General features: G+C 39.8%; 1 protein-coding gene across 8 annotated transcripts in view; it reads right to left on the reverse strand.

Moving 5' to 3' along the window:
* mib2 (MIB E3 ubiquitin protein ligase 2) overlaps positions 1-27889 on the reverse strand; it is a 213711-nt gene that overhangs the window by 114860 nt on the left and 70962 nt on the right. For all 8 annotated transcript variants that reach the window (XM_087980239.1, XM_043676268.2, XM_043676266.2 and 5 more), the window contains one exon: positions 11624-11795. In XM_087980239.1, the coding sequence (XP_087836365.1) occupies positions 11624-11795 (172 nt within the window). The remainder of the gene's footprint in view (positions 1-11623; positions 11796-27889) is intronic.

A 27889-nucleotide genomic window follows, 5' to 3' on the forward strand; every position in this document is an offset into this window, starting at 1 on the left:
CAAATCCATTTTAGGTCTACTTTGAGGCAAAAGTGCATCCATTCAAAATATGAAAAGACTGCCAGACTTGTAGAAACCAAAATATGAAAAGACTGCCAGTCATTGTAGAAACCTGGCTGACTAGTGAAGCATTTTCACCTGACAAAAATTAAACATTAATATTGAATTCCATTGCCTCAAACATATGAACAATAAATGAGTAGAAGCACGAATTTCCAAATAATAAAAATTGGATCTCATTAAGGCAATTATTTATGGGAGAGAATGTGGTTCATACCAACAATTTATATTAAATCGAATGCAATGCAAAAAGATATTAGATCAGCTAAACAAAAGCTTGATCAAATAGCTGGTTTCAATGAGTGCCTGAGGTGGTGGTAGGGAATCTATAATGAGATGTAGATAGGCTAAATAAGTAGGCAAAATTCTGGTAGAAGGTGTATAATGTGGGTAAATTATAACTTGTCCACTTTAGCGGGAACAACAGAAGAGTGGTATGCAATTTAAATGTTGCCAGTCTACTGACCTATGAGGTACAGTGCAATCAGGGGGCCCTGGTATATGAATCACAGTAAGTTAATACATAGGTACAGCAAGTAATTAGGATGGTAAATGGAATGTTAATATTTATTGCAAAGGCAATGGAACATAAAAGCAGAGGAAGTTTTACAGCAGTTGTACAGCATGTTGGAAACTCCGAATCCCAATGATTGTGAATACTGTCTCCTTATTTGCAAACAGATCCAACTTTGTTAGTTCAGAAAAGTTCACTTGACTCATTGCTGAGAGGAGGTGTTTACCATACAAGGAAAGGTTGGACAGGCTGAACCTGAATCCATTGGTTTAGAAGAATTAGAAGTGAAACTGCTGAAACACAAGATCCTGAGGGACTTTGCAGCACAGACATGAGGAGGATCTATTTTTTGGAAGGGAGATTAGACTGGGGGACATTTTAAGAATATAAGATTACACTCAAGATGAAGAGCAATACTTTGACATTTGTTAGTCGTGGAGGCAAAAATTAAATAGATAAGGAAATCAAAAGGGCTTGAATGGTGCATGCTCCTCTCTTCATGAGGTGAGGTGAAGGCGGGGAGGGGAGGGGAGGAGTGGGTAAAAACTGAGGACTGAGGAGGGAGGGAGGGAGAATATGGGTTAAAGGGGAGAGAGAAGAGCAAGGAAGAATGAGAGAGAGGTGGAGGGGGAGGGGAGAGCAAAAGTAGGGAGCAAAACACCCAGCTCGAGGCAAAATTATATCACTTCTGGCTCTGCAAGTAGTGCTGGGTCATTAATACACTTCATACTTGCCATGTTCTTGCCTCTAGTTTTTCACTCCTACATGTACATCTACATATTTGATGGTGAACTCGGCTCGGACAATCACAAAGGCCAACCTCACATCTACAGAATCCATCAACCATGCCCGCTGTCAAGGAAAGGCAGCCAGCATTCTCAAACTTCTACCATTGGGGAGAAGGTACAGAAGCCTGAACACATGCACCAGCCCATTTCGAAACAGTTTCGACCCTACTGTTGTTAGAATACTGAATGGACTCTCAAACTCTTAGCATTTGCCTGTACCTGTATTTCTGTTTTGCCTCTGTTTACCTATTATTTACTTAGCTATGCTATTTAACTATGTGATCAGCCTAAATTGCTCACAAGACAAAGCTTTTCACTGTGCCTTGGTACATGTGACAATAAATTCAATCAAACATGGAGTTCTGGGAGAGATGAGCATGAACTTGTGAAACAGCAACATGTTCACACTTTGGAGATGAAAGGGAGTTTGGATATGGAGCAGTAAATACAAAAGGTGGAGAAGTCACACTACCCAGACATTTTCCAACTATTTTAAAAAAAGGATGTACATCGCCATTAGTTTCCACAACATCAAATTCTATTCAGCAAGTGGGTAACCCAAAGAATTGGCCATAGAACTAGTTATCAAGTGTTAGGAAGTAGTTTAATTGTGTTACATTGGGAAAATTAAACTGAATTATAACTGTTTGTTACAAGTGGATCTTGCAAGATTTGGCAATGCAGAGATTAACATTAGAAAAAAGTTGATGATGATGTTCTACCCAGAGTGGGAAAGAAGAATGTCAAAGAACACTGATCTCTGTTAAAGGCAATTAAAGGAAATGAACAATAGATAATGATGAAAAGAGATGCCCTGAAGTTATCATCCAGTAACAGATAGATCAGACTATTCAAAACAGTCATGAAGTCAATACACTGGCAAAAAGGAAATCTCAAAAGTAAAAATCACAGAAGGTTGTATCAAAGAACATTATAAAATATACATTTTCCACTAATAAAGAAGATGGCACAGCAAGACTGGAGGGTGTCAGAAGACAGGCAACTGAACCCCTGAGAGGAACTGATGTTAATTGCATTTTGAATGCAGGGATAAAAATAAAAGAACCTGGATAAAAAAAAAGCCTCTGCTTTTTTTTTAAATTTAAGAAAGGCTTCAAGCAAATTTGGACACAATTCCCGAGAGAAAGCGAAGAGAAAATGTTGTCTTACAGTGATCAAGGAGGGAAATAAAATTCTTAAATGCTCAGGATAAGTTGATTCCAGAGAGCACGTGAGTATTGTTGTCCTAAAGGGAAACTGGATAACGCCATGAGCAAGAAAGAACCAGAAGGATTAGCCTGAAAACAAAAAATGCTGGAGATCTCAGCGGGTCAGGCAGCATCAATGGAGCGAAAGCATGCTAATGTTTAAGCCTAGATGACTGTTTATCAGAGCTGACGTGAATTGCAAAGGTGCCAGCATTTAGCTCTGGTGAAGTGTCATCTAAGACTCAAAATGTTAGCTTGCTTTCTATCCATGCTGAGATCCCCAGCATTTTTTAGTTTTCAGTGTGGATTTGAGCATCTGCAGTAATTTGTTCTTAGAAGAATTGGCCATTAGGTTAGATATGAAAGGAGGTTCATGTGAAACATAAAACACTAGCAAAGACGCGTAGGGCTAAATGGACTGTTGCTGGGATTTAAATTCAATGCACATCTCTGGAGGTATTCAGCGACCTTCATGGAATTATTACATGAAAGTTGCTCATTTTGTAAGTCGTACAGATCTCCCTCATACCCAATGACAGGAGTTGAAACAGATAAAAGTAGTAAACCCTCATGGTCTTTACCTTGTGGTTCAAGTCTCAGAAGGGACTACATCAGAGACTCAACCACCATTGCACATAGCAACTTGGCAAGCTTCTCAGCCAATGTGCTTTCTAATCACATTCTTCCACTCCAGCTCCTACCATTTGACAGAGCTCCAGCAAGTAACATCACAGACGGGCTAAAGATGTTCAAGAAATAAAACTATTATCCAGTTCTGATAATACTTCCTCTCAAGTGAAGATGCATCATGCAAAAGAGAGAATTGAGAAATAGCTAAAGAAAAAAACACAGTTTTTATATTTAAAACAAATGCCTTCTGTGCAAATGACGCTTTGCTCCCAAATGATGAGCTTGTAGAATTTATATCAGCTATGTTAATCTGTAGGTTTGCACATTGTTTAATGCCTTCATACTTCTTTACCACACATATCATTAATTCAGTTTGCAATAACTGTCAGTAAAACAAAAAAGTGAAAGTAAATGCTAGAGAGAAAATAAAACTGCTACTAAAGACCACTTTCTGAAGTAACTAAAATTATAAATTAGTGAAGATTTTTATCAAAAACTCTTCCCACATCCACAGAAAAACAAATGCAGATATTTAGAATTTATTTGCTAAAATTCCGAGGTTGGTTCCCATTTTAGCACAAAATAGTGCAGGGGACACCAAAATTAAAACAGAAAATGTTATATATACACAAACTCAGGTGATGAACAGCTAGAATGAATGATAAACTAATAGAATGCTGAGATTGTGCGCTAATTATGTTCACTCTCCTAGCTCTGCAGCCTCCTACAATCCTGGTGGGTTTTTTACTTCTTCCACTTGCCAACAGCCCTGTCTAGTGCCTGATCTCAGCTCACAAAGTGCAGCAAAAACCAAAGAAAATAAAGAAAGGCTTGCATTTATTTAGTGCCTTTCAAAACTACCAGCCATCTTCAAATACTTTACACCTAATGAAGTACTTTTAAAGTGCAGTTGCTATCATAATGCAGGAAGTACATCAGTTAATTTGTGCTCAGCAAAATCCCATAAATGACAACAGCTAGACAAACTATCATTGTGAGATGCTGATGGAGGGATTAATATTGGCGAAAATGCTGGCAATAACATTCCCCTCCATCTCCCCCTCCCCCCCTTCTTTGAATACTGCCATAGGATCTTTCATATCTACTACAACAAACAGGTAAAGCCTTGGTATAACATCTCAGCATGAGATGGCACTTCTGACAGTACCAGCTCATCCTCAGTAACGTCAGCTTTGTTTTTTGTGCTCAAGTCTTGGAGTGGGATTTGAACTCTGAACCTTCTGATTCAGAGGTAGCTGTGCTACCCAGTTAAGGCCAACACACAAACAACCACAAAAATGACCATGAATCAACAGTTCAAACAGTCTGACATTTCAAGATTGCCTTGATCCAAAACCACACATTTTTGCGAGATCTATTCACTCAGCTATAATCGCAAAAAAAAACTAAAAACGTAAATATTCATTAATGCCCAATTAGTGAAATCAATCCGAAAAGACCATTCACTGTGCTAAAAGATTGGGGCATGCAAAGCTAAATGTATAGGGGAAAATAAACAAACACACCCTGTGTGCCTACAATCACAAATTAATTGAAGACTCCTGTTTATCTCCTTTTAAGTATGGAATATATCATACTGAGAATAGGAATCAGGTTAATTCTTCATTGTGCATAAACAGTGCAAAGCCTCCTCGATCATGAACACAATATTTGCATATAGCAAAAGCTTGGCTCTCCATGTTAACGCAGTGAAAGTGGCCAATACCAAATCCTTCAGAATGCTGTGCAAAAGTAACATTAATACATCATTCCCCTCTACATTTTATCTCAATTTCACCTGGCTACCAGAATTGCCAGTTCCAGAGTTTATTTTCTTCCTTCTCAATGACAGAAAAACAGCCTGTCTGCAAAAGTGTGATTAACCGCAGTCTTGACAGGCATTACAAGCTTTTCCACCATCTCCAGGATAAAATAACTCAGATCACCTCGAACAGACGATAAACAAGCACGTGCAGTTCATATCTGACACGGACAGCCTCCAACCCCTTTTCATAATGGATGAGCCAAATGCAGCCCAAACCCTTTTAATAAATAGTTTTAATTCTTTTTAATGATTATTTCTAAATATTTAGTTACAAAGACATTTAAAGACACAGGTATTAAAATATGTCCCGTCATTTGCCAAATAACCTTTATAATGAACATTGGCCAAAAATGCAGCACTATTAATTTTTTTTTTTACTTAAGAGTTTATTTTATGACTGCTCCAAAGTAGAATTTAAGGCAGGGAACATCACTACCCAGCTTCCAGTTAATGTGGCTCTGATATCTACCAGCGCACATAATGCCCCTACAATCCCAATAGAGTCAATATGATGCCAACTTGGCAATTGCACTGGAGACTGCCATTCAGTTTATTCAAGGTTAATCCCAACTTTGCACGTGCACATGAACTCAGCTACTGGCATGAAACGGTGATCTGACATTTTCTTTTAGGAATTTGTAATATTCAGAGGGTGGGGGAAGAGGGTTGAATTTCACCACGGTCTTGGCATGAGCCCAACTTACTCTCTTGGGTTGGAGTCAATTACATGTATAAGGTTGTCTGAGGAGTTCAACTTAGAACAATCAAAGACAAAATGGTCAACTACTAAATCCCTGTCCACTATGCTCATCCTTCAGAGTTTCAGTTTCAGCTGTGCAAGCAAAGGCATTATCAACTTATAGCTGCTTCCATTTCTGAATGATGGGAGGACACAAGGCTTTGGACAGCAGGTGATTGGCTATCTGCCTCAAATTTATTAACTAAATGCATGGTAAGTGTGAACAAAACATTGAGAAGTTGTTGTCGTAGGAAGTAATAACAAGGTGTTACCAGTCCCTCTTCTATTACATCTAACTGCTCGATTTCATTTAAGGACAGATCTGCCGGATCCATGAAAACGTTTGGCTTTGTGGCAGGTATGGACTTTGCACCCTTTAAAAATTCCCCTTCCTTTCCTGGTGCTATGATGAGCCGATAGCTCTGGGAACCAGCCTTACACACGCAACTGACTCCAACCCGAGAGAGTTACGCTCAGGCCAAGACCATGCTGAAACCCCACTCCAGCTTGTTCAGGTGGGAGAAAAAAAAAAATCCTGGAACCCACAATTTGGAAAGGATATTCAGCAGAAGCAGAACTCAACATACTCCAACAGAAAGTTGTATTGATAGTAGACAGAGATGCAGTCCTTCGAGGTGAAGGGTAGTATATTGTTGGGAAACATTACTAACACAAGTATTAAAACAATTTTTGAATCCATAGCTTTTGATCATCATGATAAAAGACCATTATTTTCTATATGTAAGATGTTGATCTTGGCTAGGTTCAAAATAGATGTATTAGGGTTACTAGTTACATAGACACTAATTCTCCAAGTCAGCTACATAGTTAAGAACAATATTGGGTGTCTGAAAAATGTTCACCTACACATGCAACAACAACAGAAAATGGAGCTGCAGTTTGCTCAGAATCTTCTGCTTTGAAATAATGTAGCATTAGAAATTTTCAAATTATTTTGAAATTTTGAAAAAATTCAATATTGGGAAATAAGCAATTTCAAGTCACATGCATCTATTACACTATCACAATTATCTAGAACAAATGTATTTCGTCTAACCACCTGATCGGTCGAACTAGTATATGCTTCAAGGACAGAGGCTTCAACTGTACAATAATCTAACAGCAGGGCTCTTATGGCACAGTGGTACTATTTCTATTTCTGAGTCAGAAGGCGTGTGTTCAAGTCCCACCTGATCTCAAAGCATGTAATAACACCATTGAATAGATTGCTTAGAAACATCTACAGCATTCCAATATTAAACCATATGTAATTGAGCTATAAAACAATGTAGCAATAATTTGATGACATCACACAGGTAAAGCTGGCCTTATTTGACACCAACAAACATGCACAGATGTAACAGATTCTCTACTCCATACCTAGGTCAATTATAATTAGGATAATACAGCTCTAAGATTTACTAACTCAGCATAGACTAAGATTAAAACTGAGATGCTCCTATCTATCTAGCCCATTTACTCACTGAGAATAATACAGGTACAACTCTTGCAGTAGAGGTAAGTGCTAGGATCAGTAGCAGCAACATTTCAGTATGGTAGCACAAATTATCAAAAGGTCCTTAAATTTTACTGAAGAAAGGACCATGTTCTCTATACTTAATTTCTATTTTCCCCAAACTTAATGAATTTCTTCTATCCTTGCCAGAATGCTTTCACTGTTTCTGAGGTGCAATTCATGCATGAACTCTCAAAGCAAGGCTTTAAAGCTGTGGACAAGATGCGCTCAATTGCTTTTTCCCGGTGCTGCAATCATCCTATGATTTGCACTGTAAGCCTGCTCTTACCCAATTTCATGCACTTACAAGCAGAGGGTAAAAAGCTGAGCCATTGCCAAAGGCAATGCAGTCAAACTTAGTGCCCAAAAACTATTCCCAATTTATATTTGACTCAGTACTAACCAAGAAACAAATGCAGACTGGGGCATCATGGTTCAATGGTTTTTACCAGACCATTTCATTAATGTTCAGTTCTCAAAATAACTCCTTATTCAATGAGAAGCCCTCGCACAAGTCAGCTTTCAGGTTCACAAGTGTAGCTAATAGTTCTTCATGAAGCATACGCTCTAATATGATCTTTGCTCCTTTTGCAGTATTTATCCTTGAATGAAGATTTAACTTTTAATAAAAGATGGTCACTAAGCAAACTAAAATCTGTCGCTGGCATTTCTGATTTGCAGGCTTAATTAGCAGGAAGGTTACTGCACAAAATACAATAATTTCAAAAGCGGTACAAACATTATGCTGAAATTGTCTTCACATCAGAATGCTTGGTTACATTTTGGAACAAAAGCATGTTGAAATGTGAAAGCTGATGACACTTATCTGGGTTAGATTAACCTACTGGAATTTGAAACATCTTGACTTTTCATTTAGCTTTCAGACCCACAAGTTTAATCCTACAGCACTACCATCTTAGACATGTAATCATTAAGTCCTATATACCAAAATGACAGTCATTTATGATGTTCACATAGTGTTTCTTCATTTAATGTTTTACTGGAGACCCAAATTAACTATGAGGCCTGATTAATAGCATTTTTAAATGATGATGATGATCAGATTTGTCAGGAGAACTTTTGTAAAAAGATGTTTCTGTAATTTAGAAAAGACTTTTAAGAGGTTAGTTTGTCTAGTCTATTCTTGAAAACATAAAATTGAGAGTACACAAAAAGAGGGGCAACACGTAAATCCTGACTGTGTATCTTAATATTAGATTAACTCACACTTGCTGTGTGTCAAATAAATTTATACAAAGGGATCTGCCCTCTCCAGGCAAAAGGAATACATCAAAACATTGATGATTATATTTATTTTTAAAATGTGCAATGTAGATGAGGTGGGTCTGGAGTAAATGCAGCCTTGCATTGCACATCTTAAGAATAATCAAAAACATGGGGGTTATTTAACAGCCCATCATGCATTACCATGCAATTTCTCAATCAATTAGAACTAACTTGTCAGTCATCAGCACTCCTTTTCTCATGCAGTACAAGTTGCTGCTTGCTTTTAAATTCTTGAATCTGTCCTAAACGCATAGCAAAAGCTCCAAAAGTGTCTTTCTTTTTTCAGCAATACTCAATTTCAACAATACCATGACAGCCATCTCTGTTACTGAAGTAGTCCAGCACCGAGTCAGCTGCACCAGTGCTACATTCTTCAGGTTGCAACAACATATCTTTGACAACAGGGACTTATGGAAAATTAACAAAGGTTCTGAACTATAAAGCTTTGAGTTGACCAACCTCAACTGCAGCAAAACTTGATCATCTACTAACACCACAGTAAGACCCACAACAGTTTCTAGTAGCAATGCCTATGTTGAATCCTGGAGATCAAACTGAAGGACCACCAGATTAATGTGGGTGTCCTCCATGAAGCCATGTCTATATTACCACTTGGAGCTGAAAGCGGTCAACTACTTGGCATAATACCCCAATCCATTGAGTTATAAAGGTATATTGAGACTCAGTGACACAACTGGGAAGTGGAACAGCAGCAGACCAGGAAGGAGAAGAAAGCTAACCGGGGGCTGCAAGTTCCACTGCCCATGTTTTCCCTCAGGGAGAAACTTGAGAATTCAAAATGGGACTCCTCAGTCATCCAGCCTAATAGACATCCTCCTCAATCCAGTGGGTCTGTCAATTGATATCCATATACAAAGTCCTGTCTTCTGCAAGCAACAGGAATATGCCCAGACATTGCACATCTTAAGAATAATCAAAAACATGGGGGTTATTTAACAGCCCATCATGCATTACCATGCAACTTCTCAATCAATTAGAACTAACTTGTCAGTCATCAGCACTCCTTTTCTCATGCAGTACAAGTTACTGCTTGCTTTTAAATTCTTGAATCTGTCCTAAACGCATAGCAAAAGTTCCAACAGTGTCTCTTTTTTCAGCAATACTCAATTTCTGTACCAAATGATTAATCATTGATTGGAGAGATACAAACAAAGAATTGTCAGACAGTTGACATGGCTGATTAGAAATTGTTGACACTGAGAACAGTGAAGGGTCAAACAGAATTCTCTGCAAATGCAGGTGCAACAATTCAGCAACTTACAATATCTACATGCAGCATAGAAAGGAAAAGTTGGATACATCAGGAGTTGGAGGGAAGAGATGACGTTAAATAACTCTTAGATCTGGATGGAACAGTAACCAAATACTGTAATACAAACTAAAATTCAAGTTGGATGAACCACTGAGTATTGCAAGAGAACTACGTCAGCTTTCACACTTTAAATGACAGTAACAGATCATTCAAACTTTACTTCATTAGGATATAGAGTTGAAAAATGTGGTGCTGGAAAACACTGCAGGCCAGGCAGCATCCGAGGAGCAGGAGAATCGACGTTTTGGCCATAAGCCTTTCTTCAGGAATTCCTGAAGAAGGGCTTATGCCCGAAATGTCGATTCTCCTGCTCCTTGGATGCTGCCTGACCTGCTGTGTTTTCCAGCACCACATTTTTCAACTCTGGCCTCCAGCATCTGCAGTCCTCACTTTTTCCCTTCATTAGGATATAAGCTAATAACTATTGTCAGGTAGCTACTATTCTTTATTTTATGGATATTTATTCACAAAGGTAAATGAAAAAAATAGTCTCTTTCTCTTTCCATCCTTAAGATCAGTGTTATGCTCAGAACATTCACCCTTTGAAAATCCAAATTGCTACCGTTCATCTGAGAATGTAAGCTTGCTGTAGAAGTAGATTATTTAATGATGACGGAACAAATATACTTTACAACAGGCAACAGGGTAGGGATCAAGAATAGGAAACCCTCCTGGACCCTGACACAGACTAAAAGTCTTCCTGGTTAATGTAAGCAAGCACTCATCAACAAGAATGTTCAGGAGCCATTTTCTAAGTTCTCTTCTCAGCAAACGTGACACTGAAAGCAAGAAATGGCTGACCTCATTTTTGATGGACGCAAGGCCATTGACAAAGCAACTGAGTCCTTTATCAGTCTGGGCATTGAGTATAGGAGCTGAGAGGTTGTGTTGCGACTGTACAGGACATTGGTTAGGTTATTCTTGGAAAACAGCATTCAATTCTGGTCTCCCTCCTATAGGAAGGATGTTGTGAAACTTGAATGGGTTCAGAAAAGATTTACAAAGATGCCGCTAGGGTTGGAGGGTTTGAGCTATAGGGAGAGGCTGAATAGTCTGGGGCTTTTTGCCCTTAGAGAAATGGAGGCTGAGGGATGACCTTATAAAGGTCTATAAAATGATGAGGACATGTTTAGGGTGAACATCCAAGGTATTTTCCCAAAAGTAGGGGAGTCCAAAACTAGAAGCATAGGTTTAAGCTGAGGGGGAAAAGATTTAAAAAGGACACAAGGGGTATTTTTTTCAAGCAGAGGGTGGTTCGTGTATGGAATGAGTTACTCGAGGAAGTGATGTCGTCTGCTACAATTACAACATTTAAAGGGCATCTGGATGGGTATGCAAATAGGGAGGGCTCAGAGGGATATGGGCCTAGTGCTGGCAAATGGGACTATATTAATTTAGGATACCACGTCAACATGGAAGAGATGGACCAAGGGTCTGTTTCCATGCTGTACATCTCTATGTCTCATCTCAATTTTAACATGGGGCAGACAAGAAAACAACCGGTCTGCAGTCCCTACATGATACATTACAACATCTGTGAATTCAAGACAACTGCAATATTGGAGCAAATGCACTAACCACCTTTAGCTTTGTACAAGACAAAGATGCAAAATAAATTTCAGCCTTGCCAGCAATATCCACATCCCATGAAACAACGAAAAGAATTTGTATTCGTGGTACTGTCATTCAAGTAAAGAGGAATTGAGATAAAGTAATTACTTACGCTTGAGAATGTGCTGTCTCATAGCGCTCAAACGGATGAGTAAGATCATGCTTGTTGATCATGTAACATTGTGTGCACAGGTCATAGTCAAAACAGACTTGACATTTCCATCGCATCCCCATGATCCCATGTTTCTTGCAGCAGTCACAGATTATGTTTGGATGACGCACACCTAAAATGAAAAGACAAAAATCTCAAACATCTTTTGAAAATCTGTCTATTAAACCCCTCAACCTGTTAACATTGTTACATCCCCAGTTCATTCAAAACAAGAAGTAATCCTATCATTGCAAGACCTGTTAAGCAGAATATGCAGAATCTGAAATCTGAAGGAAAAAAAGAAAATGTTAGAAACACTCAGCAGGTCAGTCAGAGTGCATTCACATTTCAGGTCAATAATCTTTCGTCAAAATTAGGAAATGAGAACACAGAAGTAGGTGGAAGCTGAAGTCTGTGCTCAGATGGGAAAGCAAGAGGGAGAAATGACAAAAGAACCAGTCTTCAGAACTAACATCCCACTCTCCTTCTCACCACATACATCCTGTGCTTGCTGGCAAGGTAACAGTTGTCCTTTTACTTTCTCTCTCATCATTATTTAAACCCCAAACCCGCCTTCCAGGTAAAGCAGTGATTTACATGGATTTCCTCTAATATTTGCTGCTTACAATGCAATCACCTCCCCATTGGGGAAACCAAACTCAAAGCAGGTGGATACTTTGTGAACCACCCTTATTTAGTTCACAAGCATAACACTGAGCTTACAGTGGCTATAATGTCAAGGACTGTCATTCTTCCCTCCACCCTTGAATTCAGCTCTTTTGTCCATGTTTGATCCAAGGCTGTAATGAGGTCAGGAGCTGAGTGGCCCTGGGGGAACCCAAACTGGGTGTCACTGAGCAGGTTATTGCTGAGCAGGTGCTGCTTGATATTCCTGATGAAGGGTTTTTGCCCGAAACGTCGATTTCACTGCTCCTTGGATGCTGCCTGAACTGCTGATCTCTTCCAGCACCACTAATCCAGAATCTGGTTTCCAGCATCTGCAGTCATTGTTTTTACCTTGCTGCTTGATAGCACTGTTGATGACCCCTTCCATCATTTTACTGACGATCGAGAGGGGCAGGAACTGACCAAGTTGGATTTGCCCTGCTTTGTGTGTACAGGAGATACTGGGCAATTTTCCACATTGTCAGGTAGATGTCAGCGTTGTAACTATACTGGAAGAACTTGGCTAGGGAAGCAGCAAGTTCTGGAACACATATCTTCAATACTATTGCTACAATATTGTCAAGGCCCATAGCTTTGGCCTCTAACGGTTTCTTGATATCACGTGCAGTGAATCAAATTGGCCAAAGACGTGCACTGGAGAAAGCTGAGCTGGATAACCCACTTGGCTCTTCTGGTTGAAGTTTGCTAGAAATGCTTGCACGCTGATATATTGGTCTCTTCCATCTTGAGGGGGGGGGGAAATCTTTGTGGACCTCGTCCTCCAATGAGAGGTTTAATTGTCCATGATCATACAGGACTGCATGCGACAGGATTGCAGAGGTTAGAGATTTGTTTGTGGGATTACTTCATGATGATGCAACCGCAAACATATTCAATGGGAGAAGTAAAACAGATACCTTCAAATTCTGGACTGGGGTCAGGCAAAGCTGTGCAATAACCTCCACACTATCTACAATCTATCTTGCAACACTTTAATCTCAGTTGCATCTGTGCCAAAAATTAAACAGACTATAGAACCATCAGCTCCCGGTCTCTTCTGCTCACTGGTTTCCCCTTCCAAAGTCACAGTGCAAGTGGAGGGTTCTGGAGATGAGCACTGAGGCAAAAAGAGCAGCTTTGCTTTGTGGAAGGTGAGCTGTGAGCTGGAGAAGCAACATAGAGGTCAGAGATCCAGAGGCCCTAGGTCAGAAGGTTCGCAACAAGATGGAGAATGAGGGAATGGTGGAGGCAACTCCAAAAAGGCATCCATAAGGTCACATTGACACACGTCAGCACTCCCAGCAAGAAGTGACTTTAAACCAAAACTCCCTACACTCATCAGGAATATGGGTCCCATTAACCGGCTGATGCCAAAGCAGAACAAATTAAAACAGGGACGTACTGTATTTAGAAAATAATTTGTCAGTTCAAAGTATTTTCACTCTATCTCCCTTAGAATGTATTGTAACAGCAAGTGCAAAGGGTATAAGTAACTGAGCTCCAGACTTCAATACACTGAAAACAACAGGAACTGGGTGATCCTAAGCCCACATCTACAGCCACTTCCTTTAGGGAAACATCTGTTCGAGACTTCCCCACAGACTGGGGAAAACAAATGTACACAAAACAGGGCAGTATTTATATACTTAATAGTAAGGTCCTGGGACGTGTTGCTGAACGGAGACCTTGATTGCAGGTTTATAGTTCCTGCAAAGTGGAGACCCAGTTAGATAGAACAGTGAAGGCGACATTTGGTATGCTTGTGTTTATTGGTCAGTCATGGAGTATAGGAATTGCGGTTGTACAGGACATCAATTAGGCCACTTTTAGAATACTGGGTGCAATTCTGGTCTCCCTACCATAGGAAGGATGTTGTGAAATTTGAAAGGGTTTAGAGAAGAGTTACAAGAATGTTGCCAGGATTGGAGGGTTTCAGCTATATGGAGAGACTGAATAGGCTGGGGCTATTTTCCCTGGAGCATCGGAGTCTGAGGGGTGACGTTATACGGGTTTATAAAATCATGAGGGGCATGGATAGGATAAATAGTCAAGGTCTTTTCCCTAGGGTGGGAGAGACCAAAACTAGAGAGCATTGGTTTGAGGTGAAAGGAGAAAGATATAAAAGGGACCTAAGGGGCAACTTTTTCATGTAAAGGGTAGTGCACGTATGAAATGAGCTTCCAGAGGAAGTGGAGGAGGCTGGTACAATTGCAACATTTAAAAAGGCACCTGGATGGGTTTAGAGGGATATAGCCCAAATGCCCTGAAGAAGGGCTTATGCCCGAAACGTCGATTCTCCTGTTCCCTGGATGCTGCCTCACCTGCTGCGCTTTTCCAGCAACACATTTCCAGCTATGGTTTCAATAATGGCATCTAGTTTGTCATTGTACAAGGGCTTACACATCTGCAATCCATGATTATAAAAGACCTACTGGATGCCCTCAAAATGGGGATGCAGAGACCCAAATGCAACATTTTTTTCCTTTTAGCTAGCTGCTCTACTGTTGTACAGTAGATACAAAAAAATTACAAGTAGTTAAATCTGCCCGTCTGCTTCAAATAGCTCAAACTATCATTTTTGGGCACCGACTCAACAGTAACTAGAGGCCAAATCCCAGTATGCACAAGCATGCAGAGGACAAGGAAATAGGCAAAGTTGAAAATTGTGTTTCTTTTGGTGGAATTAACATTCATGCAATGATAGGTTTGTGGTCAATTATACAGCAGATCCCAGAATGACATAAGCATTTTGCAACTTCATCTCTCTTTGACACGGGCAAGTTATTTTTATGGAAAGTTGACACAGGGATCTAGAGGCCATTCAGATTATTTAAAGTTTGGAAGGTATATATTTCCACTGTGAGCTCTAATATAAGCAAGCCTCAATATGAACTCAAACATAGGTCAAGAGAAATAGCAGGGAATGTTCAATACGGTGGGACCTCCAGGAAGAGATGTGGCTCAAATAGGCAACACTGCACACAATAGGCTGAGTCATAGATTGAAAATCTAAGACCATCCCACTATCCAGACTTGATTCATTTTGGAAACTTAACTGGATGTGATCATATCAATACCATTCTGCATTGTTGGATACCAATATTTTGTTATAGAGTCAGAGTCATACAGAATGGAAACAGACTCGAGTCCAATTCATCCACCCCTACCAAACTAAATTAGTCTCATTTGCCTGTGTTTGGCCTAATCCGCTCTAAACCTTACCTATTCATGTACCTGACCAATTGTCTTTTAAATGCTATAAATGTACTTGCATCTACCATTACCTCTGGTAGTACATTGTGTGGAAAAGCTGCCCCTCAGGTCCCTTTTCAATCTTTCTCCTCACCTTATACACAATCCCTCTAGTTTTGAATGCCCCAACACTAGAACTGGCTCAAAGGTAGAAGACAGAGGGTGGTGGTGGAGGGTTGTTTTTCCAGACTGGAGGCCTGTGACCAGTGGAGTGCCACAAGGATCAGTGCTGGGTCCTCTACATTTCATCATTTACATAAATGATTTGTATGCGAGTATAAGAGGTACAGTTAGTAAGTTTGCAGATTACACCAAAATTGGAGGTGTAGTAGACAGCAAAGAGGGTTACCTCCGATTACAACAGGATCTTGACCAGATGGGCCAATGGGCTGAGAAGTGGCAGATGGAGTTTAATTCAGATAAATGCAAGGTGCTGCATTTTGGAAAGCAAATCTTAGCAGGATTTATACACTTACTATTAAGGTCCTAGGGAGTGTTGCTGAACAAAGAGACCTTGGAGTGCAGGTTCATTGCTCCTGGAAAATGGAGTCGCAGGTAGATAGGATAGTGAAGAAGGCGTTTGGTATGCTTTCCTTTATTGGTCAGAGTATTGAGTACAGGAGTTGGGAGGTCATGTTGCGGCTGTACATGACATTGGTTAGGCCACTGTTGGAATATTGCGTGCAATTCTGGTCTCCTTCCTATCGGAAAGATGTTGCGAAACTTGAAAGGGTTCAGAAAAGATTTACAAGATTATTGCCAGGGTTGGAGGATCTGAGCTACAGGGAGAGGCTGAATAGGCTGGGGCTGTTTTCCCTGGAGCGTCGGACGCTGAGGGGTGACCTTATAGAGGTTTACAAAATCATAAATAGGCAAAGTCTTTTCCCTGGGGTCGGGGAGTCCAGAACTAGACGGCATAGGTTTAGGGTGAGAGGGGAAAGATATAAAAGAGACCTAAGGGGCAACCTCTTCACACAGAGGGTGGTACGTGTATGGAATGAGCTGCCAGAGGATATGGTGGAGGCTGGTACAATTGCAACATTTAAGAGGCATTTGGATGGGTATATGAATAGGAAGGATTTGCAGGGATATGGGCCAGGTGGGACTAGATTGGGTTGGGATATCTGGTTGGCATGGACGGGTTGGACCGAAGGGTCTGTTTCCATGCTGTACATCTCTCGGACTCTAAAAAGATGTTCTTGCGTTACTGAACTTTGCTATCTAAACATGGCATTACTGCCTTAAAAACAATAACATTTGTAATTATTTAAAGTTAGGTATGTTACCCATTAACAGAAGTAGAAAAAGCATGCATTAACTCAAAACAATCCAAAAGCCTGATATCAATCAGAAACCGAACTACCTTTCATATATCATGAATATTTAGATACCAAGTATAACTGTATGAAAGTAGTTTCATAATTCAATTGTGAAATATTGATCCAGAAACGTGAGAGCTCATGAGTGTTTTCTCCATGGCTAAATAATGAGGTACCCAGGATGACAGGGTTCAAACCTCAAGGCAACGCGGTCACCTGACAAATAGGAACAGGAGACCAAGATACGACCAGATCACAGCAGTACGCAGGGATTGCTCCACAGCTTGGCTGCAGAGTCAGGGATCGGGCCTGCAAATAAAGAAGGCAATAGGTAGGAGGGGGTGGAGGCAGCAGATACAAATTCTTTCATTTTGGGCTCAGACGAACCACTGAGCCAAGGTCCACATTCAGGTAAATTGAATATATTCCTGGTTGATGCCTGCTCCCATGCAAGTGCAGCCAGTCGGGTTAATATCTTATAAGCAAAGGGGCTGCCAACAGATATTCAGCCCCTTATTGAATGTTTCAATGCCCATTTCAGATGTGGGCTTGTATTTTTATTTCCTTACTCAATACAGAGGGCATCACGTTTCCAGTCATTGAGACCATCACTATTTTTCTCATTTTTGGTTTGGAACTGAAAGTTGCAGTTGAGAACTGAACTTTATACAGCAGCTCATTTATGAAAAAATGATTGAACAAGATAAAGATGTTTGCTGCAGGGAACTGTTCTGGAAAAACAATGTAGGTTAATTACTGCTGTATGGATAGTGCGGGTGTTTCAGCCCTAAGCTACTGCTGTGCTGAGGGATAGCAGCTAATTGGATGCTGAATCTGTTAGTCAAGGAAGAACGGGTGCTGGACAGCCAACTACAGCAAATGTTAGAAAACAGAGTGAACTGGTTCAGTGTGGATTTTGAGCAGGCGGCTTCCAGATTTTGTTCTGGAAGCTTCTAGATGGCGTTGCTTTTTGGTTTTGCACTCTCTAGTTATTTACCTGCTATTGACTTGTTGAAAATCAAGAAAAGAATACCAGTTTGTAAGAAATAAATAAAAGTCTCTGAAGGTCTTTGGAAGCTGTTTGCATTGACCAGTGAACTTGGAATTCAAACAAGTTATACAGTCCAAGTTGCTGTCATACAACCCATCATCCTGGAATTTTGACAAGGCCAGTTTCATGACTGAAACAGTTACCAAACTGACAAATTACAATTCTTTTATTCTTTCTTAATTTATGCCTTACTTATACCGGTTTGTCTGCCAGTGAGAGTGGGAGCATATGATCAAAGAAATTTGGGCTTAATATCGTAGATATTAGTTAGATTGTCTTTTAGTTTATTTGTGTGCTGCTAAAATTACCTTTTTAATAATAAACTGTTAAATTCTGTTCAAGTTGTAAACATTGAGTCCACGATCTGTTATTTGTAAAGTCTGGTTAGGAACAACTGAGCAATATTGAGAGTCACTGAACATTTTCATTTCATTATGTTGCAAATCCAATGATAGTGAGGCTGTCTTGGTTAGATTTGCTATCCATGTCATAACAGGCACAACCATGTATGGATGTGAATATAGGAGGTATGCTTAGTAAATTTTCACATGATACCAAAATACGTGAGGTAGTGGATAGTGAAGAGGAATATCTCAGGGTACCACAGGACCTTGATCAGGGAGTGGCAGTTAGTTTAATTTAGATAAATGTACGTTCATAGAGTCATAGAGACGTACAGCATGGAAACAGACACTTCGGTCCAACCGTCCACGCGGACCAGATATCCCAACCCAATCTAGTCCCATCTGCCAGCACCTGGCCCATATCCCTCCAAACCCTTCCTATTCATATACCCATCCAATTATCTCTTAAATGTTGCAATTGTACCAGCCTCCACCACTTCCTCTGGCAGCCCCATCCATACCCGTACCACCCTCTGCATGAAAACGTTGCCCCGTAGGTTTTTTTTATATCTTTCTCCTCTCACCCTAAACCTATGCCCTCTGGTTCTGGAGTCCCCGACCCCAGAGAAAAGACTTTGCCTATTTATCCTATCCATGCCCCTCAATTTTGGAAACCTCTATAAAGGTCACCCCTCAGCCTCCAACACTCCAGGAAAAACAGCCCCAGCCTGCTCAGCCTCTCTCTATAGCTCAGATCCGCCAACCCTGGCAATAATCTTGTAAATCTTTTCTGAACCCTTACACACTTCACAATATCTTTCCGATAGAAAGGAGACCAGAAACGCACGCAATATTCCAATAGTGGCCTAACCAATGTGCTGAACAGCCGCAATATGACCTCCCAACTCCTGTACTCAATACTCTGACCAATAAAGGAAAGCATACCAAACGCCTTCTTCGCCTATCTACCTGCGACTCCACTTTCAAGGAGCTATGGACCTGCACTCCAAGGTTTCTTTGTTCAGCAACACTCCCTAGGACCTTAATAGTAAGTGTATAAATCCTGCTAAGATTTGCTTTCCAAAATGCAGCACCTTGCATTTATCTGAATTAAACTCCATCTGCCACTTCTCAGCCCATTGGCTCATCTGGTCAAGATCTTGTTGTAATCTGAGGTAACCCTCTTTGCTGTCCACTACACCTCCAATTTTGATGTCATCTGCAAACTTACTAACTGTACCTCTTATGTGCGCATCCAAATCATTTATGTAAATGACAAAAAGTAGAGGACCCAGCACTGATCCTTGTGGCACAGCACTGAGGTGCTGCATTTTGGAAAGGCAAACCAGGGCAGGACTTATACACTTAAATGGAAGGACCATGGTGAGTGTTGCCAAGCAAAGAAACCTAGGAATTCAGGTGCATAGTTCCTTGAAACTGGAGTAGCAGGTCGACAGGATGGTAAAGGCAGCATGTGGCACACATGCTTTCATTGATCAGTGCATTGAGTAGAGGAGTTGGGAGGTCATGTTGTAGCTCTTCAGGACAGTGGTTAGCCCACTTTTAGAATATTGCATTCAGTTCTGGTGTGCCTGATATAGGAAACATGCTGTTAAACTTGAAAATGGTTCGGAAAAGATTTACAAGGATGTTACTGGGTTTGCAGGGTTTGAGCTATAGGAAGAGGCTGAATAGGCTGGGGTTGTTTTCCCTGGAGCATCAGGGGTTAAGGACTAATCTTACAGAGGTTTAAAAAATCATTAGGGGCATGAATAGGTTGAATAACCAAATTTTTATTTTAAACCAGAGTAGGGGAGTCCAAAACTAGAGGACATTGGTGAAAAGCGAGAGGGGAAAATTTTAAAAAGGGATCTGAGGGACACTGTTTTCATGCAGAGGGTGGTGTGTGTTTGGAATGAGCTGCCAGAGGTGGTGGTGGAGGCTGGCATTCAGTCAGTAAAACCTAAAAAAGGTGGTTTTTAAAAGAGATTCCACTGTTTTGACACAAACTATTCAGCTGTAAAGAGATAATGGACCTGTATACTTTCAACTGGTGAAAGCCATTTTTAAAATGGTTAACAAATTTTACTTCTTAGCAAAATTTTTATGCAAACTGAGAATGCCATCGCTGGGAAAGCTTCGTTTGGCAGAAATAAGTAAATTATAGCAATTACAACATTTAAAAGGCATCTGGATGGATACATAAATAGGAAGGGTTTAGCAGGATATGGGTTAAATGCTGGTAAATGGGACTAGCTAAATTAAAGATATCTGCTGGGCATGGATGAGTTCCATCGAAGGGTCTGTTTAAGTCATGAACTCTTCAATCATATACACAGTCTCCCTATACAGTACATACACTTGCTAGCAAAATAAACACTTTCATATTTTACATTGATGCAACATTAATTTACAATTAAAACTAATGGGCAAATTCAAAATCAGTGTCATTATTTGTAGATTCTGGTTTGTTTATCACACATGTACATTCAAATATTAAATTACAACGGAACTATTTGAGATTAGTTTTAACTTAACTCACAGGCTAAGAAATCTACAGGATCAGGTTGAACATTAGTTTTGCATCTAGCCAACGGACCGCTGGTATGTGTAACTTCAGGGTGGCACCAATACTTAGTTTTCTGCCCAGCAAGTTAGGCTGAAATTGTGCCCATTATGACTATTACAACATATGGAATATCTAAAGAGGAGTCTGAAGAACACATCTGCCAAGGTAGAATTTCTATCAAGACAGGCAACTGAATTCATTGACAGCTTAGACTTTATTCTTTTGCAGACATGCAATCAAAGATCTGACTCTTACCAGATTACTGAATGCAAATTACAGTACATTCAAGGGACAATCAGAATTAGGTTAATTCACAAGGAGCTGTTCTCACGTCAGACAAATGGCTCAGAGTTTATCCAACAAATACCTCAGTCATGAAAGAACCCTGATCGGTGCTAAATTCACAACAAAAGCGATAGTTTGCCTCTGCACTTCTAGGCACGGTAAATCAGCCATCATCTTGAACTGAATACCATAGGAAATGCAAGTTAGCTTGGGTGTCAGGTGAGGACAGTGTAGGGTTTTACTGTAATGTGACCTGCAGTCAAACACCTCTACAGGAGGGGACATGGGCAAAAATAAAAGCATCATGATCTCAAAGGAATAGTAATTATATCTACTCAAAGACAAATTTCAGTCAGTAAAACATACAAATGTGGCTTTTAAAAGTAGTTCCATTGTTCCAACACAAACTATTCAGCTGAAGAGATAATGGACCAGTATACAATCAACTAATGCAAGTCAATTTTAAAAGGTTAAATTAACAAATTACTTCTTAGTAAAATCTTTATGCAAACTGAGAATGGCATTGGTGGGAAAGCTTTGTTTGGCAGAAATAAGTTTACAATATGAAGTTTTTAATTCTGTAGATATAAAAACAAACATGGAAAGCCTTCCCTCTCAGGAACTAAAACAATAAAAAATTAATTTCACGCTTTCTCTCATAGATTGAATTTAAGAAAAAAAAACTTCACAGCCTTAGTGTCGCAAAATAGTTTGTATCATTATAGAAATTTGGAAACGTAGTCACTTGAAAGTAGAGATTGGACCGCTCCAAACTAATGCAGGAAGGCTAGTGATGGGCGATAAGGAAGTAATTGAAGAACTTAAATATTTTGCGTCAGTCTTTACAATGGAAGACATGAGTAATATCTCAACAACTAAGAAGAGTCAAGGGGACAGAGTTGAGTACGGTAGCCATTGCAAATGAGAAAGTGCTAGAAAAGCTAAAAGGTCTAAAAATTGCTAAATCTTCTGGCCCCAATGGACTACATCCCAGAGTTCTGAGGGTGGAGGCTGAGAAATAGCAGAGGCATTGGCTGTAATCTTCCAAAACTCACTGGAGTCAAGGAAAGTCCCAGATGATTGGAAAATCGCTGTTGTAACCCCTTTGTTCAAGAAAAGATGGAGGCTGGGACTTTAAATGTCTTCAAGGCAGAGATTGATAAATTCTTAATCTCAAAAGGAATTAAAAGTTATGGGGAGAGTGCAGGTAAGTGGCATTGAAATGCCCATCAGCCATGATTGAATGGCAGAGTGGACTCGATGGGCCAAATGGCCTTACTTCCACTCCTATGTCTTATGGTCTTATGGAAATGTAGGAAATACAGGAGCCAATTTATCTGAAGAAAAGGTCCTACAAACAAGAATGTGATTGACTGGATCATCTGTATTTTTGTGGGATTATTGATGGACAAACACTGCTCAGGACACCAAGAAGAACTACCTGGTCCTTCTTTAATACAGTAGCATAGAATGTCCTGAGGCGTCAGTTGGGCTTTTAGTTTAACATCTCATCTGAAAGATGGCACTGTTGACACCCCACAGAAAGAGATAATTTAGTTGCATAAGGTACAAAAACAGAAAGTGATGGAAAAGCTTAGCAGGTCATGTCACTGGACACGAAATATTAATTATGATTCCTCTGCGCATTTGCTGCCAGAGCTGCTGAGCCTTTCCAGCAACTTCTGTTTTTGTTTCGGATTTACAGAATCCACAGTTTCTCTGGCTTTTATTTAGTTTCTTAAGGCGCCATTTCTTTCAGTCCTGCATTGGAATGTCAGATGAAAATGCAACTTTTTTTCTACAATGGGGAGACTAGACCCAATTTTGTTTAGAAGAGCAAGTTTTTTTTTTAAACTGCCTTTTACAATACAAGATTGTACGTTATATAGAAGGTTGCTCAGATGATGAAATGTATTGCATAATTTGGCTCGTCAGGAGAATTTCTAACTGATGATTTTTAATCCATCAAGACCTAGGTCTGATCAACAGCATTCCGCTGGATATTAGCAAGAAAGTTTATTCATACACACGTTGTTAAAAGTAACCTCTTTGTTTGACAGGCCAAGTTAGTTGATTTGTACAACAGGATGACCTATATTAGGTTTCTTGCTACGGCCACAAAATTTTGATCATGCATTCTGGAAACTCACTGTACTACAGCAGAAAAAGTGCATGGGTAATTTGGACAGTTGGTAAGGGGAAAAAAAAAATCTCTTATTCCCAATGGCCCCAAAACCCTTCCTCCACATGACCTGTTCACAAAATACCTGCGTTGAATCCCAGCAGGTTAAGTCTACTGAATAGCAGGGTGTATTTACAACTAACCTAGTGCTGCAGCTTACTGGCAGACCAACAAATTTCACTACATTGTAACAGAACAAAACAGAATGCAACTTCACCTTGCCTTCTTGTTTCGTGTAATTTAGGTTAGGAACTTTGTAAAGTTCACTTCAAACCCTTAAAAGTGTCATCAAGGTATTTAAATGTGCAGTTCTGATGAGATATGTTTTGCTAAGACACTACCAACGTCTAAGTTTGTGCCAGACCCATGGAGTATGTCCATTTATTTTGGATCATTGTTCTGTTTATATTTAATTAAAAGCAACATACGGTGCTTGGTGACCTGAAACAAAAACAAAATGCTGGAGAAACTCATCAGGTCTGGCAGTGTCTGCAGAGATGGCGATAAAGGTGGTTAAACATCAAGATGGACGACACAGTTCTTGGCCTGAAGTTATTGAGATCAATGTAGACTCCAGAAGACCGTAAAGTACCTAATCAGGAAATGGGATTATGGTTGGAACACTGCAGCAGGCCCAGGACAGAAATGTGAGCATGAGTGTAAGATGACTGGAAGGTGAGATAATACATATGGATTAAGTGGCAGTGTTCTGCAAAGTGGTCATCCAGTCTGTGTTTTGGAGTCTCCTCAATGTACAGGAGACTGCACTGTGAGCAGAGATTGAAAGAAATCAGAGTAAATCACCGATTCACCTGGATGGGATGTTTGGAGCCTTCAACAGTGAAGAGGGAGGAGGTTACAGAATGAATGTTACACTTCCTGTAATTGCAAGAGAAGATGCTAAGAGAGGGGGATGAAGTGTTGCAGATGAAAGGAGAAATGAACCAGTTAGTTGTAGAGGAACCTGTCACAATAGAATGCTGACAGGGGAAAAGATGATGAGTTTAGTGGGGACATCATGATGGAATTGGTGGAAATAGCAGATGATGATGTTTTGAATGCTGGTGCAGTGGAAAACAAGGAGTCGGAGAACCAATCTGCTGCAGTTTCGAGGGGGAGAGGAAGGGGTAAGGCCAGAAATGTGGGAAATGTTTACCTCTTACAACGTGGATGCGTGTGCATGTGAGGTGGGAGATCATTGGTTGAGGAGAAAGAGACGCATCAAAACCACTATTAATACAGAAGGTAACATCATCAGAAGAGATGTAATGGAGACAGTGAAACTGGAGAATGTAAGGGAGTCTTCACAGGAAGTAGATTTTGAAGACATGTATTCAAGATAGGTGGAGGAGTTCGTAGGTTTGCAATGAATATTAGTAGTCAGTCAATGGTCAGACACAGACAAGTCAGGGGAGGGAGGAGGAGAGTCAGAGTTGGACGATGTGAAAGCGAGGGGACAAAATTGGAAGCAAAATTGACTAATTTTTCCAACTGCAAATGAAAGCAAGAAGCCGTACCAATGCAGCCAACACTGCACTGGAGATCAGTTGTGGGAAGGGGCCCCCGATTAGAAGTGGAAGGAGGAACAAACCCCAAATAAAGACAATTAGTGCCTATGCATGACCACCTCTTATTTGGAGAAATTATGACAAATGATGTTTTCTCTATGAATATCCGTATTTTACATTCATTTGATTAAAACATCCGTCCATCTGAATGTCAGTTACAAATTTAACCAAGAAACTAAAAAGCTCCACCGTTCCTCAGAGAATTCTATTTACACATACAGGACAAGTTGAGCCGACTTGTGTAATAAAACCAAATAATGCACTTACGGAAACTAGTCAAACTGAAAATACACAACCAGATGCAGTGAATTAGTGTACATGGCTCAGTGCCTTCTGCAGCTAATGGCAAGTGCTAGCAATGTCCCTGCTCAAAATAAATACCAAATCATGCACTACAGAGAACTAAAAATTAATTTCAACATCACATGCATGAACATACAGATAATATTAACCGAATCTTTGCAAAAATATCAGACCACAGTACCAGGAATTAAAGCATTCTTTGTCCAAATCTCAGTTATTAGAAGTCATTAATTTGATTCCTTAATTATATTTTAAGAAAATTGTAGATTGCCTGACTTATTTGGAAGAACGTCACAGTTTAGATTGGGCTCTGAAGTAGATTTATGCAGCTTAACAAAATGTTAAAGCAAATATCTTTGATTTTAAATAATGGAAAACAGTTTGTTTACAAAAAGATAAGTACAGCCAACTTTCCAGTGTTCGGAATGCTGGTCTTGAACAGACAACATGAGTTACCCATTGTGGGTTGCTTGTTCCAATTTTGTACGTGCAGCTAAAGTGAGCTAAAGCCACAGAAAAAGATCTAATGAAACAGCAGTGCATTATGATCACAGAGTATTTGATACTATCTCATTGACATTTTCAGTTTGCTGGATTCTGAATGCTGCATTCATGTCCTTGAAAACACAGTCAGCTAGTCAGTTTCCACAAGATGTAGAAATAGAATATTTGGTCCATTAAGTCCACACCATTCAATAAGATCACGGCTGATCTGATAATCCGCAACTCCACTTTCATCCCTTTTCTCCAGAAAACTTTGATTCTCTTATTGACTGAAAAATCCTGTCAATTTCAGCCTCGAATATACCACCCTCTTAGAGAAGAAATTCCTCCTCATCTATATCCTTACTCTGAGATTGTGCTCTCTGGTCCTACACTCTCCCAGGAGAGGAAACAACTTTTTCACATCTACCCTAGCAAGTTGTCCAAAAATCTTATACGCTTCATTTAGGTTATACCTCATTCTCCTAAATATCAGTGAATTCAAGTTCATACTATTCAACCCTCCTCATAAGAAAATCACTCCATTTCCAAGTTCAAAACACAAACTTTCTCTGGACTGTCTCCAATGCCAGCACACCTTTCCAAAGGGACCAAAACTGTTAACAGTGTTCTAGGTACAGTATAACTAATGTGTTATGTCGTTTTAGCAAGGCTTCCCTATTTTTATACACCATTCCTTTTGAAATCAAAGACCAATTGTCCATTTGCCTCCCCTAATACCTGCTGGACCCACTTTGAGAGATTTATTCACAAGGACCCACAAATTGAATCCCTCAGTGGTCACAGCTGCCTACAGTATTTTCCCCATTTAAATAATATTCAGCTCTTTTGTTTTTCCTAACAAAATGCACAAACTTAAATTTTCCCATATTTTATTCTCATTCATTTAACCTATACACCTCTGTAGACTCTGCACCACCCTCTACTTGCATTCCCATTTGTCTTTGCGACATCCTCAAACTTGACATTACTACATTCACTTCCATCATCCAAGTCATTAATATATCTCGCCATGCTAATGTACTGTATTCAACATTGTGGCTTATCTAATCAAGCAGCCTTACATACAGTACTGTATCAAGTACCTTTTGGAAATCTAAATATATTACATCTGATTTACCTTCTTGAAATGTTTTGAGGGGTCTGGTCCATAACAAATAAGAATGTGTTGAAGACTTATGAGCCTTATTAGAATATTTGAAAGGGGTGGGAGCTTGATGAAAGACTGAACAAACCTTTTTCCCCCACAAAATTCATAAATTTCTTAGGAGCTCTCACATATCAAGAATATGGAATGGAAAACCAGTAAACATTTACCATTGAATTTTTTTTGAACTGCAGGATATCCTTGCAGGTTGTTAACCATTTAAACACATGAATACTTTATGTTGTGTATTGTTGACACTCATTTACAAAAATAATGATTTGAGTACAACTTGAATTTGAAAGATGGTGAAATATGTAATTATTCAATTTATCAGTATGCACACAAAGTAATTTGGATTTTCATTCCCTATTCATTGGAAACAAACTTTTATTCTCTTGAATGGAGCCAATTGGAATGAAAGAGATATCACAAATTGTGCCTATTTTCATCAAATTCTGAAGAGGTAAGTTTACATAATCTTCAGCTATACAAATTTGGGTAATCCCATCCAATAGCCATCTGATAGAACATCTCATTACATAAGGCTCGCCAACACTACTTCCCTAGCAAGTTTTGAGAAGATTTGCAGCTCAGGTTGAGGTTCTGGATGTAGGTTTGCTCGCTGAGCTGGAAGGTTCATTTCCCGACGTTTTGTCACCATTAAAGGTATCATCATTAGTGAGCCTCCAAATGAAGCATTGGTGCCATGGCCCGCTTTCTATTTGTGTCTTTAGGTTTCCTTGGGTGGGTGATGTCATTTCCTGTTCTTTTCTAAGGTTGTGGTAAATGGGATCCACGTCAATGTGTTTGTTGAATGTGTTCCAGTTCAAATGTCATGCTTCTAGGAATGCTCGTGCGAATCTCTGTTTGGTTTGTCCAAGGATGGATGTGTTGTCCCAGTCGAAGTGGTGCCCTTCCTTATCTGTATGCAAGGATACTAGTGAGAGTGGATCATGTCTTTTTTTTTCAACACATCCATCTTTGGACAAACCAAACAGAGAGACATGCAAGAATTCCTAGAAGCATGCCAGTCCAAC

This window comes from Chiloscyllium plagiosum, unplaced genomic scaffold, assembly GCF_037043375.1.
Source record: "Chiloscyllium plagiosum isolate Xiang-an unplaced genomic scaffold, Cpla_swu_hap1 HiC_scaffold_37, whole genome shotgun sequence".
Lineage (NCBI taxonomy): Eukaryota > Metazoa > Chordata > Chondrichthyes > Orectolobiformes > Hemiscylliidae > Chiloscyllium > Chiloscyllium plagiosum.